The sequence below is a fragment of the Gorilla gorilla genome, chromosome 1 (genome assembly GCF_029281585.2).
Source record: "Gorilla gorilla gorilla isolate KB3781 chromosome 1, NHGRI_mGorGor1-v2.1_pri, whole genome shotgun sequence".
NCBI classification, from domain to species: Eukaryota; Metazoa; Chordata; class Mammalia; order Primates; family Hominidae; genus Gorilla; species Gorilla gorilla.
The window spans coordinates 59,271,695-59,292,602 of NC_073224.2; the positions used below are offsets into that span (position 1 = coordinate 59,271,695).

The 20,908-nt window shown below is 38.6% G+C and overlaps 1 protein-coding gene across 4 annotated transcripts in view; it reads right to left on the reverse strand.

The window, feature by feature from the left end:
- Positions 1 to 12,299: 12,299 nt before the first annotated feature.
- CRB1 (crumbs cell polarity complex component 1) overlaps positions 12,300 to 20,908 on the reverse strand; it is a 277,370-nt gene continuing 268,761 nt past the window's right edge. For 3 of the 4 annotated variants that reach the window (XM_055378481.1, XM_004028096.4, XM_004028095.5), the window contains one exon: positions 14,661 to 15,470. In XM_055378481.1, coding sequence (XP_055234456.1) covers positions 15,255 to 15,470 — 216 coding nt within the window. In that variant the 3' untranslated portion in view covers positions 14,661 to 15,254. Of the gene's footprint in view, positions 12,459 to 14,660; positions 15,471 to 20,908 lie in introns of those variants that run through there. The other variant, XM_031003564.3, reaches the window with a different exon arrangement.

The window sequence follows — 20,908 nt, forward strand, 5'->3', positions numbered from 1 at the left end:
CCTACTTTTAGTCCTTTAAGGAATCACCATACTGTTTTCCACAGTGGTTGTACTAGTTTACATTTCCACCAGCATTGTAGAACTGTTCCCTTTTCACCACATCGTTGCAAACATTGTTGTTTTTTTCACTTTGTAACTATTGCCATTCTCACAGGAGTAAGGTGGTATCTCATTGTGGTTTTAATTTGCATTTCCCTGGTAATTAGTGATGTTGAGCATTTTTTCATGTTTGTTGGCTGTTTGTATATCTTCATTTGAGATTTGTCTATTCATGCCCTCTGCCCACTTTTTGATGGGATTATTATTTTTATTATTTTATTTTATTTATTTATTTATTTTGCTGATTGGTTTGAGTTCCTTGTAGATTCTGGATATTAGTCCTTTCTTGGATACACAGTTTGTGAATATTTTCTCACACTCTGTGGGTTGTCTGTTTACCCTGCTGATTATTTCTATTGCTATGCAGAAGCCTTTCAGTTTAGTTAGGTCCCATTCATTTATTTTTGGTTTTGTTGCACTTGCTTTTGAGGTCTTAGTCATGAATTCTTTGCCTAAGCCAATGTCCAGAAGAGTTTTTCCAACGTTATCTTCTAGGATTTTTATGGTTTCAGGTTTTAGATTTAAGCTTTTTATTCAATTTGAGTTGATTTTTTATAAGGTGAGAGATGAAGATCTAGTTTCATTCTTCTACATATGGCTTGCCAGTTTTCCCAGCACCATTTATTGAATAGGGTGTCCTTTCCCTGATTTATGTTTTTGTATGCTTTGTTGAAGATCAGTTGGCTGTATCTCGCTTTATTTCTGGGTTTTCTGTTTCGTTCCATTGGACTACATGCCATTTTTATACCAGTACCATGCCATTTTGGTAACAATAGCCTTGTAGTATAATTTGAATTTGTGTAATGTGATGCCACCAGATTTGTTCTTTTTGCTTAGTATTACTTTGGTTATGTGGGCTCTTTTATGGTTCCATAAGAATTTTAGTATTGTTTTTCTAGTTCTGTGAAGAAAGATGGTGGTATTTTGATAGGAATTGTATTGAATCTGCAGATTGCTTTAGGCAGTAGTTGTTTTCACAATATTTATTCTACGCATCCATAAGCATGGATGTGTTTCCATTTGTTTGTGTCACCTTTGATTTCTTTCAGCAGTGTTTTGTAGTTTTCCTTGTAAAGCTCTTTCTACCCCCTTGGTAAAGTATATTCCTTTTTTTTTTTTTTCTGCAGTTGTCATAAAAGGGATTGAGCTCTTAATTTTATTCTAGCTTGGTTATTGTTGGTGCATAGCAGTGCTACTTATTTGTATACGTTGATTTTGTATCCTGAGACTTTACTGAATTCATTTATCAGATCTAGAAGCTTTTTGGATGAGCCTAGGGTTTTCTAGGTATATGATCATATCATGGGGGAACAGTGATGGTTTGACTTCCTCTTTTCCAATTTGGATGCCCTTTATTTCTTCCTCTTGTCTGATTGCTCTGGCCAGGCCTTCCAGTACTATGTTGAATAGAAGTGGTGAAAGTGGGCATCCTTGTCTTATTCCAGTTCTCAGGGGGAATGCTTTCAACTTTTTCCCGTTCAGTATAATGTTGGCTGTGGGTTTGTCATATATGGCATTTATTAATTTGAATTAAGTCCTTATTATGCCTATTTTGTTGAGGGTTTTTATCCTAAAGGAATGCTGGATTTTTTTCAAATGTTTTTTGGCATCTATTGGGATGATAATATGGTTTTTGTTTTAAATTCTGTTTACGTGATGTATCATGTTTATTGACTCGGGTACGGTAAGCCATCCCTGCATCCCTGGTATGAAACTAATTTGATCATGATGCATTATCTTTTTGAAATGCTGTTGGATTCAGTTAGCTAGTATTTTGCTGAGGAGTTTTACATCTATGTTCTCCAGGGAAATTGGTCTGTAGTCTTCTTTTTTTGTTATGGCCTTTCCTGGTTTTGGTATTAGAGTGATACTAGCTTCATAAAATGATTTACAGAGGATTTCCTCTTTATCTTTTGGGATAGTTTCAGTAGGATTGGTATCAATTCTTTGAATGTCTGATAGAATTCAGTTGTTAATCCATCTGGTCTGGTATGTTTTTTGTTGGCAATTTTTTTATTACCACGTCATTCTCGCTGCTTGTTATTGGTCTGTTCAGGGTTTCTATTTCTCCTTGATTTAATCGAGGAGGGTTGTATATTTTCAGGAACTTATTCATCTCCTGGAATGAGTTGAATTCCAGGAGATGAATAGTAGTAGCCTTGAGTGATCTTTTGTATTTCTGCAGTATTGGTTGTAGTATCTCTCCCATTTCATTTCTAACTGAGATTATTTGGATCTTCTCTCTCTTTTCTTGGTCAATCTCACTAATGTTCTATCAATTCTGTTTATCTTTTCAAAGAACCAGCTTTTTGTTTCATTTTTCTTTTGTATTTTTTTGTTGTTATTTCAATTTTATTCAGTTCTGCTCTGTTCTTTGTTATTTCTTTTCTTCTGCTGGGTTTGGGTTTGGTTTGTTCTTATTTCTCTAGTTCCTTGATGTGTGACCTTAGATTGTCTATTTATGCTCTTTCAGACTTTTTGATATAGGCATTTAATGCTATGCACTTTCATCTTAGTACCACTTTTGCTGTATTCCAGAGGTTTTGATACATTGTATCACTATTATTCATTTCAAAGAACTTTTACATTTTCAACTTGATTTCATTGTTAACTCCTAAATCATTCAAGAGTGGATTATTTAATTTTCATTTATTTGTATAGTCTTGTGGGTTTCTTTTGGAGTTGATTTCCAGTTGTATTTCACTGTCATTTGAGAAGATACTTAATGGTTTTGATTTTCTTAAATGTATTGAAACTTGTTTTTTTTGGCAGCCTGTCATATGGTCTATCTTAGAGAACGCTCCATGTGCTTATGAGAAGAATGTATATTCTGCAGTTGTTGGGAAAAAATGTTCTGTGAATATCTGTTAAGTCCATTTGTTCTATGGTATAGTTTAAGTCTATTGTTTCTTTGTTGACTTTCTGTCTTGATAATCTGTCTAGTGCTGTCAGTGGAGTATTGAAGTTCCTCACTAGTATTGTGTTGCTGTCTATCTCATTTCTTAAGCCTAGTAGTTAATTGTTTTATAAATCTGGGAGCTCCAGCGTTAGGTGCATATAAATTTAGGACTGTAATATCTTCCTGTTGGACTAATCGTTTTATTATTATATAATGTCCTTCTTTGTCTTCTATTACTGTTGTTGCTGTAAAGTATGTTTTATCTGGTATAAGAATAGCTACTCCTGCCTGCTCTTGGTTTCTATTTGCATAAAATATCTTTTTCCACCCCCTTAGGTTCGTGTGAGTCCTTATGTGTTAGGTAAGTCTCTTGAAGACAGCAGATATTTGGTTAGTGTTTTTTTTTAAAATTTATTCTGCTATTCTGTATCTTTTAAGTGGAGCATTTAGGCCATTTACATTCAATGCTAATATTAAGATGTGAGGTACTGTTCTATTCATCGTATTTGTTGTTAACTAGATACTTTGTTTTTCTTCATTGTGTTATTGTTTTATAGGCTCTGTGAGATATATGCTTTAGGAGGTTCTATTTTGGTGTATATTGAGGTTTTGTTTCAAGATTTAAAACTCCTTTTAGCATTTCTTGTAGTGTTGGTTTGGTAGTGGCAAATTCTGTCAGTATTTGTTTGTCTCAGAAAGACTTTTTCTCTCCTTCATTTATGAATCTTAGTTTTACTGGATACAAGATTCTGATGGTTACTTTGTTTAAGGATGCTAAAGATAGGACCCCTGTGTCTTCTGGCTTATAAGATTTCCGTTGAGAAACTTGCTGTTAGTCTAATAGGTTTGCCTCTGTAAGTTACGTGATGCTTTTGTCTCACAGCTCTTAAGATTCTACTCTGTATCTTTAGATAGCCTGATGACCATGGGCCTTGGTGGTGATCTTCTGAATTTCCCAGGAGTTCTTTGAGCTTCTTGTATTTGGAAGTCCAGATCTCTAGCAAGGCCAGGATAGTTTTTCTCAATTATTCTCTCAAATAAGTTTTCCAAACAGGAACACCAGTTATTCTTAGGTTTAGCCATTTCACATAATCCCATATTTCCTGGAGACTTTGTTAATTTGTTTTCTTTTTCTTTGTCTTTGTCTGATTGGGTTAATTTGAAAGCCTTGACTTCAAGCTCTGAAATTCTTTCTTCTATTTGTTCTAGTCTATTGTTGAAACTTTCCCCTGCATTTTGTTTTTCCCTATGCATGTCTTTCATTTCCAGAAGTTCCAATTTGTTTTTATTTATGATATCTATTTCTCTGGAAGATTTTTCATTCACATCCTAGATTGTTTTTAAAATTTCTTTAAGTTAGTTTTCACCTTTCTCTGGTATCTCTTTGAGTAGCTTAATAGTCGACCTTCTGAATTCTTTATCTGGCACTTCAGAGATTTCTTCTTGGTTTGGATCCATTGCTGGGGAGCTAGTGTGATCTTTTGGGGATGTTATAGAATCCTGTTTTGTCATATTACCAGAATTACTTTTCGGGTTCCTTCTCATTTGGGTAGACTACTTCTTCTAATTGTTCTTGTATTTATTTTTTATTTGACCAAGTTTTTCTTTTTTAATTTCTATTTTTTCCCTCTTAAAGATCTGACTTTAGTGTGTATACTTTATTTTAGTCTAATTTGATTCTTGGTGCTTTTAGGGATGAAGACTATATATGAGTTCCTTAGTTATATAGAGTCTTTGTGTACTGGCTTTTCCAGATCCTGGGTGTAGCAGTTATGTACTTAGTGTATGGGCGAGTTCACTGTCTCCTATGGGGTTGGAAATGGCAGGGATCTCTTGAAGCTTATCTCATTCTCTCATGGTGTACACTTTATTTATTTAAGTTTTCCCCAGTATTTTATTTACTAAGTTGATAATTAAGGCTTCAAGCCAAAAGACGAGGTATCCCTGGGTAGGCACTGCTTGTAGGTAAGGCAGGTGGGTAGATGTAATACCCAATGGTGGGCAGAGGTCCCAGCCTTGGTGAAGGTGCTGGGGGAGCTCTTAATTAGATGTGCTGAGGTTTTATCAGGATGAACAGTGGGAACTACCTCAGCTCCCCTACCAGGCCTGCAGGAAAGCTATCCACCTCATAGTCTCACTCCTGCCCCAGTGTACTGGCTATTCAGATCAGAAAGGCACCTCTTTTCATCTATAGGAATGTTGATATTCCAAGTAGGGAGGGATTGTGACTCTGCCTCTTGTGCAGGCCTGAATCTGCGGAGTGCTCCTCCTCTGGGGCTGTAATCAACTTGAATTGTTCCAGGAAGGCTGTCTATAAGTGCATCCATGCTGCGTTCCCATGTGAGAAGCCCCAGATGTGTCTGCAGTGGTCTTGCAGGGGGAACAAGGACCCCTTCTCCAAAACCCTTCATTATCACAGAGGCTGCCTGCCTGTTGGGGTAGAGGTACAGACTTTCCCTACTGCTCCCAGTGCTGCAATTGTGTCTCTCCTGTAAGAAACTTCCAACCAGCAGAAAGATCTAGGACTCAAGGCCTACTGTTCAGAATTTTTTCTTCCACAGTACCCTGTGGAAGTATTCCCTTCATGTGGGACTCTCCTCGTTAGCCTAGGAATGGGACTTCTTGAGAGCCAGGCTGCAGTGATTGTTATTGCTCTTCTGTGTCTAGCCACCCGGTGCAGCTACCAGACTCCAGGCTGGTGCTTGGGAATGTCTGCAAAGGATCCAGTGATAGGACCTGTCTTCAAGTCTCCCAGCAGTAGGTACCAGCACCCACTCTGATGGCATCACAGGGGAGTGAGACAGATTGTGAGAATCCTTGGTTGTAGACAGGCTTAGTGAGCTGGCTCTCTCAAATGCTGGTTATACTAGTAGTGAAATTGTCACATAGATGCAGGACCTCTGGTTAGTCACGGTGTTTCAGGCAGTGGTGTTAGCTGAGATCATGCAGCCATTTTCTCCTTCCTGGTCACAATATTATTCTGTCAAGAGGTACTGTACATGTCTGAGTTTGTTGGCCTTCATCCAGGAGGTTGCACTTTCCAGAGAGGACCAGCTGCATTAGTAGCAGTGGGATTTGAACTGCCCTAAGTTGTCCAGGGGAAGTATTCTGGTTTCTCAGGCAATGGGTGTTGCCATAAAGCTCCCAAAATTTATGTCTTTTGTCTTAAGCTACCAGGGCAAGTGGATAAATACTGCCAGTTGTCGGCAGGGTTAGGTGGGTCTGAGCTCAGACTTTTCTTGGGCAGGGTCTGCCACGGCCACTGTGGGGATGGGGGTGGTTCTTAGGCTGCTGGGGTAGTGTTCCAAAGGGGATATATGTACTTGTTTTAAAATCAGATTTGTGTGTCCCAGATATGTTTGAATGATTCAAAAACTTGTGTTTTGAACAATCTTAGGTGGGATAAGCCAGTGCTAAAAACCTTCAAGGTCTGGGCATCTTTGAAACTGTCAGCAAAAGAAGGATTTTGCTGACAACATTTTCAAAGAACCTAGTCAAGGTTAAGGGAAGGACTGACTCTAAAGAGAGCATCGAATTCCTATAGAATTTTTTTTTTTTTTTTTTTTTTTGAGACGGAGTCTTGCTCTGTCATCCAGGCTGGAGTGCAGTGGCACAATATTGGCTCACTGCAACCTCCGCCTCCCGGGTTCGAGTGATTATCCTGCCTAGGCCTCCTGAGTAGCTGGGACTACAGGTGCGTGCCACCATGCCCAGCTAATTTTTGTATTTTTAGTAGTGACGGAGTTTCACCATGTTGGCCAGGATGGTCTCGATCTCTTGACCTTGCGACCCACCTGCCTCTGCCTCCCAAAGTGCTGGGATTTTAGGTGTGAGCCACTGTGCTCAACCCCTGTAATATTTAATTTAACCTCAGTGATCTAATACATGATAGAATGTGAGAGTTGCAGAATTTAGGAGACATGCCTAGAGGTCACAAGCTAGCTTAGTTTGCTTCCTAGTTTTAGATGGAAGAGGTAGCAAGAAAATGATTAAGATGTGAAGTTCAAACTCAAAACAGAAAAATCAATACTGCAAAGTAAATAGTACTGAGAAAGAAAAAGTTAGATCATACTTCCTCTTCACAAGTCACAAAGGCCAATTATGCTGAAATAAGAGAAAGTGAACTGGGTCACCTGACACTGATCCAGAGAAAATAGCTGAAGCTGCCCAAGGCTGTTTACACTAAGATGGCAGGGCTTTTGTTGCTAGACGGATTTTGACTGTCCACATACCTATCTAGGCCTCTAATTAGAGTTAAGTGTGCTTACCTCTCTGGTAGAATCCTGGCCTAGCCAGGTTCTTGTCTGTGTGTCCTGAGATTAGACCATCCTTAGGAACAGGTGGAGAGCTTTGCTTGAATTCTCCAAGGGAGTAGGGAAAGGGTGGTCTGGAATGGAGGGAGGCCTCTGAGGAGATGTGAGTGTGACAGTAGCAGTGGTCTAGTCTCCGACTAAACTCAGGGTTGCAGGAGCTGTGTTATCCTACAGTTGCTCCCTGGTGATTAAGGGGCAGCTCTGAGATCCAGGTTGGGTGAAGGGAGCAATGCTAAGTTGTGCAGCTGCTACTGGCCTAGGGGAGTTGATAGGATGCAAGAGCACATCCTCACCTCCTTTGTCCAGCAGTGGCCTCTGAAAGTCAGCCTGATGAGAATAGGAGTGGCTGATGGAAACTGCTGCAGGCCACCATCACAGCATGGATGACTTACCAGTGCTGCCATTCCTGACAAGAACAGATACAGAAGTCAACTCATCATAGGGCACTAAAGAGACTTCGATATTCAAAAATTTTCACTCTTCTCCAACGAGTCACCCTTGAGAGGGAAGAGGATAGTGCCTTGTATCTAATTGTTGTAGAAGGGGAGAGTAGAGGTTGTTAATTGATATTTCTCATTAAGATAAGAAAAACAAAAGACTCAGCATGAACAGTGTAGGGATTGGAGTTTCAGAAATGCTGGATGGGACTTTGAATTAAGGAATCTTTCACTAATAAGCAGCAAGATAGTCGAGCCTAAAAAAGAGGGTTACACTCAGAAATTTGGTGGGAAATAGCAGCTACAACACCCAGTTGGATTAAATTAAGCACTGATTACATACAGTTGGTCAGAAAGGTCACAATCTGTGCCTTCAAATATTCAATTATTGCTTTAAATAATCAATGATCACAAATACCTGTTTTTTAATATAGCTGTTTGTGGAGAGTAATGATATTTGGCTGGATTATAAATCTCATTCCAAACCTGAGGACAGAAATTTACCAATTACTGTACGCATCCTAACTGGCATCTAAAGGCAGCAATCTTTACAGTCTTGAGGAAAAAATAACCTAACTTTAAGAAATGAGATTTGATATCTCACTTATAACAATGAACAAAAATATCATAGCATCCCCCAAATCTGTTTTTACTTCGTCTATATTATTGATTAAATGATGTAGCCTCTTGTCAGCAATGATTTTCATGGAAGATGACTGACTTTGACCAAATTTGTTCCTAAACACTATTAGAATCTAAACTGAGTTTTGAACTATAAATTGATCTGCCATCTTGAAATATTTTCACCTACTTTTATAATCTCTAGTTTTTATTGTTTTGATCAAAAAACACAGAAAGAAATATCCTTTGAAAAGAGGTCTAATCATCCCTTTTAAAGTAAACTGCAGGCCCGGTGCAGTGGCTCACGCCTATAATCCCAGCACTTTGGGAGGCCGAGGCGGGTGGATCACTTGAGGTCAGGAGTTCGAGACCAGCCTGACCAACATGGTGAAAGCCCATCTCTACTAATAATACAAAAATTAGTCATGCGTGGTGACATGCACCTGTAATCCCAACTACTTGGGAGGCTGAGGCAGGAGAATCGCTTGAACCCAGGAGGTGGAGGTTGCAGTGGTCCAACATCATGCCACTGCACTCCAGCCTGAGTGACAGAGCAAGACCCTATCTCAAAAAAAAATAGAATAAAATAAATAAATAAAATAAATTGAGAATAATTATTAAACAGGTATTAAGATTATGCATGGCAACAATGAATTTATTTTGACACCTTTGAGTCTTTTATAATAGTCTCATCTCTAGACTAATAACTCTTGAGGGCAGATGTTAATCTACTGAAATGCTTTCAGAAGGTCACTAGAACTCTGAAAGTTCACTGGAACTCTAGTAAATATAAACAAATTTGATTTTTTTCAGTAGGGTGTGTGTTTGGCCAGTTTCTGGGAGAAGTGGAATAATTAATTTGTATTTCATTTTAAATGATTTAAGTTACCCTCTGTCAGTTTGGATGATGACATTACATTTTACTCTCTAATTGTGAGTGATATTTTCTTCATCCTTTTTTCTCCCATGGTAAGGTCTCTCATTCTATCAACATGATAAGTGCTAAATAAACTGGCATAATTGGAATCTCTGATTTTGGCCATTAGGGGCTTCAGACGAACAGTTTATTAAATTGATGATTTTTGCTCTTCTTCATTTTGAGACACTTAAGTCCTATTACTGCAGATTCAATATTTGAATGAAATTGGTATTTGACAGTGGAGGGGTGGTGACCTGAAATCCAGGTACTATTCAGATCACCAATCAAGAGGACCCTCTGCCTTCCCTTCTGTTTATCAGAGAACCAATTATCAATGCATTTAAAAATAATTAATACTTTTAGAAAAATTTGAGCCTGGGTTCATGTTTATATTCTGTATGGGATGTCTATATTCTGGACCTGGAAAACCTAATGGCTTTGGAAACCCAATAAAAGAAAATTTTTATTATGATTTTTAACCTTTAATTAAGGTAAAGTTTGGCTTAACTTAATTTTTCTTCATGCAAAAAAATATTTTCAAATTAAACCTACCCTGGGTGGTTAGTGCTAGTTATTTATATTTTACAAAAAACAAAATCCCCAAATGATTCAAACGTACAGCAATTTCTTTTTAAAGTGGGCATTAGAAAATGGGACTGACCTTGCAAAATAAAGTTTTTGAATGATCTCTGTATGGGAAAGCTAACCTAGAAGTTGTCTTGTGGACCACCCGCCTCATATGGTAATAGGCTTTCGCAACCATACAAAGCTGGATGTTGAGCATGTAGCTGAATAAATTAATTCATGCTGCAGCCAAATCTTTGACATGAAGGATTGAGTCAAAATGGGGTCCTGGAGCTCCTATACTCTAGGGACTTTTCATAACACCTATATTTGCTTCCATTCAGTTTGCCTTATTTCAGCCATGAATGAGTTTAATTTTGAGCCAGGAGCCTCAAGCTGCAAACCATGAGCACCTCTACAGGATGCTCCACTTCGAGCTGAAAGATGTGGATTTGGGAACAGTTTTCAAGGGGAGCTTGTTTTCTCCCATTCTAGGAGACTCTGTGATTGGTGATTAAAGCAGCTGTCCTCAGGCAGGCACTGCCAAATATATTGGATAGATGCTGTTCCCAGGTTTCTGGAACCATGTAAAGCAAAGCCTGGGTACCAAATCATAGGAGAATCAGTTTAAATGGGAAACATGCATTTTTGTCATCACTATTCAATGCAATACACAGCAGTAAAAACTGCACTTTTGCTGAAAGCAGGGTGAAACTTGAAAAGTCATATTCCTTCCGGATATGCCCCTGCAGAGCATAAAACCAGGTTGAAAGTTGGCTAGCTAATCATTATCAGAAGGATGATTTAAATCAAGATACATGGGCCAATATTTCTTGCTGTTAATGAAAAAAGATGATGGTGATTTTCTAACAAAAGAGGTTTAAGGAGTAACCCTAAAAGGGCCAAAAAAAACCCATAATAATAAGTCATCTCTACAATGTACAACTAAAAAAAATCTCTATCATTAGTTGTTTGGAGGTCTGAGAGACCTGAGACCTTTTGATTTATTTCTGACAATTTCATTGAGGACATACAACTGGTATGTGCCGTTTGTTTTATTACAGATGAATGAATTAAATTCTTTAGTTGGATGGGACCACCATCATGGGGCAATTCGGAGTTATGGGAATGACATGAAAAAATTATCTTTCTCTGCACAAAACCTGCCTATTTTACAAACACATTATAAGACAGATGGGAAGGAGGATAGGAGGAAAGTAGTTACCTATTTGGTTGGTCTGGCAGATAAAGTAGGAGGTAGGAGTGTGGAAACCATTTAAACGTTACTGCTGCTTGTCATTTGTCCTACTAACACTTCATCTTATCTGAATAGTAACAATAGATGCTATGTATTGTGTGCTTACTTGTAGTTAAGCATTTTCCAATAATGTTATCATAATGTGCCTGTGCAATAGAGGTGTGATTCCCATTTTTCAGATTAAGCTCAGATCATCTGAATGGGGCATTTCAGAAATTTAAAACTATGTTTCTTTGTCTGCAGAGGCTCGTGAGAAGAAAATAAAAGTTCCTCCCTCAAAGGCTGTTATGAGGTCTAAATGAGACATAATTCATGTAGCGCAGCAAGCTTAAGATAGTCTTGGCCTCTAGCAAGGGCTCAGGAAGGGATCCCTCTTTATTGTTATAATAATCAATATTATCATTGCTATGATGGCTTCTAGTTCTACCTCTATTCCCTATTACTGTTACCCTTCAATTACTGCTGCTAATACTAATTGGTAATGATAATAACAATTATGGCTACACAGGGCCAGACTCTGGGACCATACCTGTCTCAGTCTCAGATAAGAGGATCTATTATACGGTGGTAATTTAGGAATAAAACAGGAGAAGGCTTGGCAGCTGATTTAAGTCACAGTCATTTGTCATTTCCTGCTTCTCTTTGCACTCACTGTGACTACAGAAGCCACATGAGAGTCCGCTTGAAGGAGGCTTCCTGTCACTCCTTGTAAACTCACACCAGATGTGTGCCTTTTACATTGGCTGCCTTGGGCCAGGGTTCACCCTAGGGCAGGAAGTTGGCTGGCTGTGTCCACTTTACACCATGCCCCAAAGCCTGCAAACAGCTGCGCTAGAAGGACTATAACCCTCAGCACCTCCTGGACCTGTGTTTGGATTAAATGGCTCTTCACCCTTATTTGCCATCCTGAGAGAAATCTGACATATAGGTGTCATATTTTATTCATAATGTACTAATTATTGTTCCTATACAAATGAATACTCTATAGTCCACCAGTTCCCAGAGCAGCAGTTCTAAAAGCAAAGAAATTAGAATCCAAGAAGTACCTCATATTGCTGTATTCCTTAGGTTGCCTTATTGATGTGAATAATTGTGTTTCATTTATCTATTACTATGTAACAAATCACTCTAAACCTTAATGGCTTAAAACAATTTACTGTTTCTCATGATTTTGTGGATTGAGCTGGTGGTTCCTTTGCTGTTCTCATGTGGGTCACTAAGTGATTGCATCCAGCAGGCACGGTGACTGAGGCCGGGTTCAGCAGGGATGTCTGGCATGGCTGGGACTCTCTCTTGACGTGTTATTTTCATTCCAAGCTTCTTCACAGTATGGCAATCTCAGGGTCGCCTTCCAAGAGAGGGAAAACAGAAGCTGCAAGCCTCTTGTGTATGGCAGAGCATCATTTCCATGGCATTCTGTCAGCCACAGCAAATCACAAGGCCAGCCCTAATTCAAGGAGAAGACAAACAGACTCCTCTTGATGGGAGGGGTGGCAATGTCACATTGCAAATGTGCATGAGAGGAATTGCTGTGGTGTTTTGTTGTGGTCTTCGAAACCAATCCTAATATAAATTTCGAAAATACATTCTGTTAAAAAGCTGCACCATCACTGATCATGAAGATGCTTCACTTTTCCACTAAGATGAGGTCTACATTGTTAAAAATAGTTCAGTACAAATACTTCATGGGGCTAATTTGGAAGCATTCTTGACATAAGATATTGAATATTTAGCTTCTTCAAAGATAAAGAGATTTGGCTTGCTGGGGCAGCCTGTAAATGTGTGCGTGCTTGGAGTGTCCACATGGAAAGAATCACTTGTTTATTCATGCCTGCATGCATTCATTTATCCATGTATTTGGACATACATTCCTATGCAAAGCTCCAAGCTAGGTACTGGAATAGAGCAAATACTCAGATTAATTAAACCAATAGAACCATTTTATATCCTGTGATTTTTTTTAGTTTGTGTGTGTGTTTTTAACTCAGCTACTTATTTTTTCAAGCATGAGCTCTTTCTTTTCCATATGAACTTCTATTAAGAAGTTGTATCTAATGAAATGCAAAAATAAATATAGCTCATGGTATACTTCACATGTAGACACTGGAGACATGCTTTTTCTTGAACTTACACTTAAAGCAATATTAGATATGGATAAAAAAGTCTGAGATTGAGTAAGACATTAGATAGGCTACAGAGCCATGATAGTTTCATGACCAGAGCATCCAATGACAGCCCACACAAATCTTGGGCACTTTGGGATTTCTCTGGTGGCAGGTACAAATTTGGGCACCATTCATTCATTATTTGTTTATTTATCCAGAAAATATTTATTGTGTTTTCACTATGGGTTAGGCCTGTTCCAGGTGAGAGATACTGGAGTCAAAAAAAAAATAGTTCTTATCCTCATATAACCTAAATTCTAGATAGAGAAAATTGAGAACAACAACAAAAAAAATACGCAGTCTCTGAGGTGGTGATAAACAGTATGGAAAAAAATAAAGCAGAGTTTAAGGAATGAGGAGAAACTATCAAAAGAGATGGAGAGGGGATGGACAGTGAGGTAAGAAGAAAATCAAGATGAAATGGTGTCCCATTGTGTGGAAAATATTTCAAGAGGAGTGACAATTGTTTCAAATGCTTAGGAGAGGTCAGGTAAGCTGAGGACTGAGGACTGGACATTGTGTTTAACCATGTGGAGGTCATGGAGTGATGATGAGAAAAGTCAAATTAGTTTAAGTTCCAGAGAGGATGAGAGACAAGAAAAGGGAAACCAAAAATACAGAAAACTCCTTTGTAGATGTTTTGCTGAAAAGGGGTGTTGAGGAATGGGGTAGATATTGGAGTGAGATGAGGGCCACAGGAGAGAATTTTATATGATAGGAAATATGACAGCATGTTTGGTGCTGATAGGGATGCCCCAGGACAATGGGAAAACTAATGATGTAGAAGAGAAAGGCACTTGCTGAAATGATGTCCTTGAGTAGTTGAGATGGATGGATTCTTCTAGACCAGATTTAAAAATTCATGTCATTAGACATGTTGAGTGTATACCCAGAATACATATGCATCTATTCTTGTTTTATTTATATTCTACAGCAGTAGCATGTTTTATATATTTCAAAGCACATATAAAAATATAACCAGATGCTTTGTAGAAGAAAATATAAGAATAGAAACCCCAGCATTTTCTCCAAATATCCCATAGTCTTAAAACACATACTCCTTAAAGTGCACACATTTAACTTTGGAGTTCTTACCTTTAAACAATGTCACTGTTTGGCACTGATTTACCTAAAAGCAGTTGGAAGAAAAGAACTCGATTTTTCGAACTTGAGAATCTGAGTTTTCCCCGTTTTGATTTCTATCTAGGAAACGTTTTGCCTTAACCAACCCTTTACAAAGAGTAATAATTTGAAAATGTAACCAACTTGAAATGATTTAGGTAAAAGATCTAATTCATAAGCAGGTTCTTCAAATGTTACTAGAGGTTACTTTTGTCACACATAATGTCACAAAAATGCAAAAAGTACTCAGAAAGGAGAACAACTGCATTTCAATTTTTATTTGTTGCCATTGGGTCACTTTTTAGAACCATAAGTCATTCCCAGAGCTTTCTCTGAATCCATGAATGAAGGACAAAAGTATACATCCCATCGCTGGTATACAACAATAACTTTGACCACATGATAGGAGAAGTGAGAAATGTAGCCAATTTTTTCCTGTAGTTTCTGTGTAAACATACGGCAGTTTACACAGAAACTACAGAAAGTACAGAAACCACAGAAAGTACAGAAACCTAAAATGAAAACTAAAATTTGTTCCCAGGTTGAAAAGAGGAAAGAGTTTCAGTGATAGCCACTAAAGCCACAGAAGACTTTATTCTCTGGAAGATGTTTTTGCTAATTATAAGGATGAAATTACTGGCACAGACTTTTTTTGCAATTGGCTGATATAATATAATAAAACAATGGTGTCGAGTGGAACCACTGTGAAAGTTTTTAAGGTGGTCAAAGGAATCATTCCTGTAGTTCCAGTGTAATCCCAGTTGCAGATTAACATTGTCAGGTATGTCAGAGATACCTGAAGTACAGTCATCACATTCACAGTGTGTGGATCCCCATCTCGAAGGGACACAATGCTCCTAAATCAGTCTCTCCATTGCAGGGGGCGGCATCAAGTTCCACATTTCCACTCGGGAGCCCTCCTTCTCCTGACGGCTGGGGCTGTAGGTTCCCTGAGCTGCCCTTTTGTTGGAGGTGACAACAGAAGCAACAATGGCCAGCAAGAGGATCAGTAACAAGGCGAGGGTCACTGAGCCAATAGTGGTGAAAATGTCGGAGATCAAGTCATCTGCCAACTGGAAAGATTGAAATCATTGGGATGCGAATTCTACAGCAAAGGCAAACAAATATTCAGGACAATGGAACTACCCAGGAATGAAGACCAACCAGAGCAAGCTGGTACCACTCAGTACTGTAAAAAGACCAAGGTATTAAACGAAAGTCAGATTTTCTTGTTCTCAAATCATTTGCAAATGATCATATATCTAGCATCTAAAGTCTACAGTCAGAAAATATGGCATGAAATACCTACTAGATTTGCTCAGTCTCTTAATCTCAGTGCCTGAAATCATTCATGTAGCAACAAAGGCAAAAGATGAGCCCACACTTATATTTGTAAAATGATTCTAGATCTATAGCCACGTATTATTCATGATCTCTTTCCTCCCTTGCCAAAATTCTAATTTGGGACTGAAGAAATGGTTATTTTACAGTTTTGTTTTGTTGTTTTGGGAAAGGAAAGAAATTAAATTCCTTGGGTCTTGTGGGAAAAATTCTTGACACAGAAGAGGGACTGTGATACGCTGGTCTCGCAGGGGGTTTCCACAGGAATCACTCTGATTCGGATTCGACATGGCAATTGAATGGTTGTAAAGGCACATGTGCTTAATGCTGAATCCAAGTATCTAGCAGCAGACAACGGCAGGTAGAGCCCTGTCAAAGGGAGCTGGATCCTGGGCTCTCAAAGTTGTTATTTTTACACAGTGGTTTGATTAATGTTAATTCCAATGTGTTTGCAAAACACTTTTTAGCAAACCCGAGCTCTTATCAGTTTAACAATGGCTAACATGAAACTGTGACTGAGTTGCATAGAAATATTAAAGACAGAAAGGAGTTACTGTTTGAATTTTTAAACTGATTTTTTCGAAGATATATTTCTGTCAGAGTAAATCAGTAGTAAACTCTTTTACCTTCTTATTTAGCTTTCTCTAGGACTCATCCCCACGTTACCAAACCAATCTATTACAAATGAAATCTGTGTTTAACATCCTAGAGAGTTTAAATATCTTTTCTATCCTTAGTCTCTTTTTATTGTTCCCTGTGTCTTGGTTTAAATTATTATACAATTAATATAATATTCTAACAGCTTCATGGTATTGTCTGGGATCTACTCACAATAATCCTTGCTCAAATGTGGTTCATTAGTTTGTGCATTCAATCAGCAATACTTATTGACCATTTACTATGAGCATTTACTGAGCTAGGAAATGAAAATACAAAGACAAATAAAAGTTTCGAATCTGGAGCTCAAACTCTGGAGATAGGAGAAGAGGAAGACACACACACACACACACACACACAAATAATAATACATTACAGATAGGTGTTATGACCGTGTGATGAATTAATTGTGTTGAGGAGTAGGTGGAGCAAGATTGGAATGAGACATGATTGTCCTTTGAAGGATTAGTGGATGCTCAGGTACTTCAAGGAGGAAATTCCACTTTAATGAGACAATCTCGGTGGCTCACACCTGTAATCCCAGCACTTTCGGAAGCTGAGGTGGGCAGATCACCTGAGGTCAGGAGTTCGAGACCAGCCTGGCCAACATGGTGAAACCCTATCTCTACTAAAAATACAAAAATTAGCAGGGCATGGTGGTGGGCGCCTGTAATCCCAACTACTTGGGAAGCTGAGGCAGAAGAATCGCTTGAACCCGAGAGGCGGAGGTTGATGTAAGCTGAGATCACGCTACTGCACTCCACCCTGGGTGATAGAGCAAAACTCTGTCTCAAAACAAAAACAAAAACAAAACATAAAACGCAAGAAGACATAAAAGTCCTTAGAATTTAGGGAAAGAGTAAGAAACCCAGTGTGACCGAATGTGTATGTTTGAATTGGGAAAGGGTGAAAAGAGCTGGTGAGAGAAAATACTATATTGACCAATACATTGACCATGAATGTGTATGTTTGAATTGGGAAAGGGTGAGAGAAAATACTATACTATACTATATACTATACTATACTATACTATACTATACTATACTATACTATACTATACTATACTATAAAGTAGAAGGGTCTTGTTAAGAAATGTGAATGCCACACTAAACTCAGACTTTGTCCTGTAGTCAGTGAGGAGCCACTGAAGATATTTAAGCAAAAGCATGACGTGATAAGCTCTGGTAACAGGGTGGAGGATGGAAGATAGTGTAGGTGGGGAAGAAATTGGAGGCAGAGAAGTTAGTTTATCTTATTAGTCATGATAAGAGATTACCTAGGTCTAAATTTAGCAAAGGAGTGAGAATTGAAGGGAAAGAATGTTTGAGAGAGATTTCTGAGGTAAATTCAGCATCACTCCATGTCAGATTATGTGGAGTAGTGGGGAAGAGAGGAAGGATGAAGATGGCTGGTGATACCACATTAGATGAGCAGGTGGATTGGGATGTCAGTCATTGAAATTGGGCTTACATGACGAAAAACTGGGTTCACATGAGGTTTGTGTAGGAAGAATATGAGGTCAGGCTGGGAAAAGCTGGTCTTAGGTGCCTTGGAGACATTCAAGAATATAGTACTATTAGATCATTAGAAATACGTTTACTACTCCATCTCCCCTTCACATTACTGTGAAAAATTCTGGGTTATGACAATGACTGGAGCTTTTGAAGTAAAGCATATAGAATTTCATAGAGTTCAGTAGTTTTTTAGAAAAAATAGTTTATGTCAACTAGAGGGCAAGCTCTCCATCCATACTGTGTGGCCATGCTTTTGTAAATAATTATATGTTTTATCAATAAAGATAACTCTGGCCTGGGAAAGAGCAACAGAACTGCAGAGTTGGGCTTGAAAGGTCAAAAGGCTGGGACACAGAAGAGCAGATGAAATCTGACCAGAAAAACACCTTAGTACTATCCAATGATCTTTAGAAAATGCACACTCTTGTTCTTAGATGTTGATTTCATCTTAATCTGTCTGGTAAATCATGTCATCTGTTGGAGTAAATGGCAGTTCTCCTGGATGAGAGAGTTGGGAGTGCCCACACCCATGCACACAAGAGAAAAATCATTTGGTTTGTCTCTGTTTTCTAAACTTTTCCAGACCCTTCTCTTCTCATTCAGCCTGAGATTGATTACATTGGGTAAACTGAGGCTTCCCAGATCCTCTCATCTGCTATGCTGCAACAGGAGAGGAAGAAGGACTCATGGGGGTGGGTCCCGAGTCCTTGTTAGTACCTCAATTCAGGTTGAACCAGAGGGCTGACCTGTTTCACATATTTTGGGACTCCTGAGGAACCAAGTCCTTCATCTACAGTTGCTTTGCTGTTCTTAAAAATGTGATAAAAATAAAAGAGCAAATTCAAGGCCTGGGATCCAGCCCCACCTCTGCCAGTCCTGGCTGTGTAATGAAGTGGTTAAGAGGTCAGTCTTCAGAGGCAGAGACCTGGGTTTGATTCGTGGCTCTGCCAATTACTTGTGCAAACACAGCAAGTTATTTCACCTCTTAGGAACTCATTTTCATCACTTATAAAATGGAATATTAACATCTACTTCAAAGGATGGGACCAAATAAAACACAAAGAATGTAAAATACAAAAAGCACAGCCTATAGGAAGTTCTCAAATACACAAACATATTAGTAGTCATTAGTATACAATTTATCATTTTCCCTAATTCTATTTGCTTTTAAAAGATAAACTAGAATTCCCTCAGGACGTTGCAGTATGACCAAGGGAGCCAACCTACAAACCTAATATTGCAATTCCCAGCCTCATATAAAGTTTTTGATGAAAGAGTTCCCCTAACTGTATCAAATAGGGCATGTCATTAAGCTTTAGAGTGAACTGAATGAGTAGGGTTTTGAAATCGCCTCTTCAGGGCCCTTTGCTTTTAAATTCCCATGGTTGAAAGGCTTTTTTTTTTTTTTTGCTCCACTATTCTTCAACTGTGCTTAAAATATACGGCACTAGGATGGATCTTTTGATAATTGAAACTGCTGGGACACATGAACTGATGATGGAGGCCTCCAGGTGCAGGACGAGATTTAAGGCCAGCCCTATTTGGATTGGTTGTGCTCTAACACTGAGCTTTTGAATAACCTTTTCCTGAAAAGACATACCCCAAATTAATTATAAATATCATGTAGAATTTTTTTTTCTGAAAAATGACATGCTGCTATCTGCAGTCAGTTATCATATTAACATCTTTTTAAAAATGTATATTGTATGTATGATTAATTTAAACTGTGATTACTTTGAACTCCATATCTACAGAATAAAATAAATAGATGTTTCATTTGTTCTCCTCAAAGAGAATTTATTCTGAAACATTAACTGGGTTCTGGCCTATATAGGACCCAAGCAAGGTTATTCCATGGTATTCTATGGTGAGACTGTCAAAACCTATTTTGAAACTTCCATCCTGATTATTGTATGCTGGAATGTGCTAGCACCATACGTTAATGTGTGTTTTCCTCTTAATTCCAGAAAAGAAATTTCATCTTGTTTCTTCTGAAGGGGAACTGGAAACAGCATGCACTTGCTAAGCAGACAGAAAGGGATTTGAATCCAGTTTTGATACTTGTTTAGTATACTTAGCCTACATAATACTGTTTTCCCGCTTCTCTCAGAAATGTCATAAGAATGAAAGAGCAAATTCGAGGCCTGGGATGCAGCCCTACCTCTGCCACTCCTGGCTGTGTAATGAAGTGGTTAAGAGCTCTGCTCATATACCATTTTCCCACAGTATACGTAGGATAAGTATAATAAATGGGGACAACAATTCCCACGTCTTAGAACTGTTCTGAGAATTACAGCATTCAGTGGATAAAGAGCTTCTCACAGGACATACGCACAGGATGAGAACTTTGATCCATGTGATTACTCTTGTTTATCACCCCGAGTGACCTCCCCCGGATTGATTTTCTTGATCCTGTTTGGATTTCAGAACTACCATCCACTCAGGGCCGAACTTGTGAACAAGGAGGCGCTTCGGGTTATCACTCTCACTGTGCTGATGTGGCGCTGGTGGAAGGGTGTGCAATCTGGGCCTATCAGAATCAACTGGTACTAATTGCTTGAGAGTTCATCTAATTTGGAAAACACAAAATGAGCTGGAAATAAGAGAAATGAGACAAATTCTGTTGTCAGCATCAGGACCTATCTTTCACGATATTTAGGGCCGATGACAGCATTTGAAATAATGTGAAAACAATAAACATATCAGAAGGAGCCCTGAAAAAATATGAAACATTGCAGGATTTTTTGGAAAATGTAACCTCACATTTCCAAGTGAATAGAGGTGCAAACATGAAAGCTTTGACTTAAAGTGAGGGAATTCAAGAACTAATGCTGCAACCATCAGCCCCCAGAGGTCCTTTCTCTCATGCCTGCGTTTTATAAAACCAACAGAAGTATGTTTGCGGTTAAAAATGAAGGCAATATTTGGGGTTAAAAACTGGCTCCTGGAAAACACCACAGTGGAATGAATTACTTCAAGTCTTTCCTGGAATTCAGTTG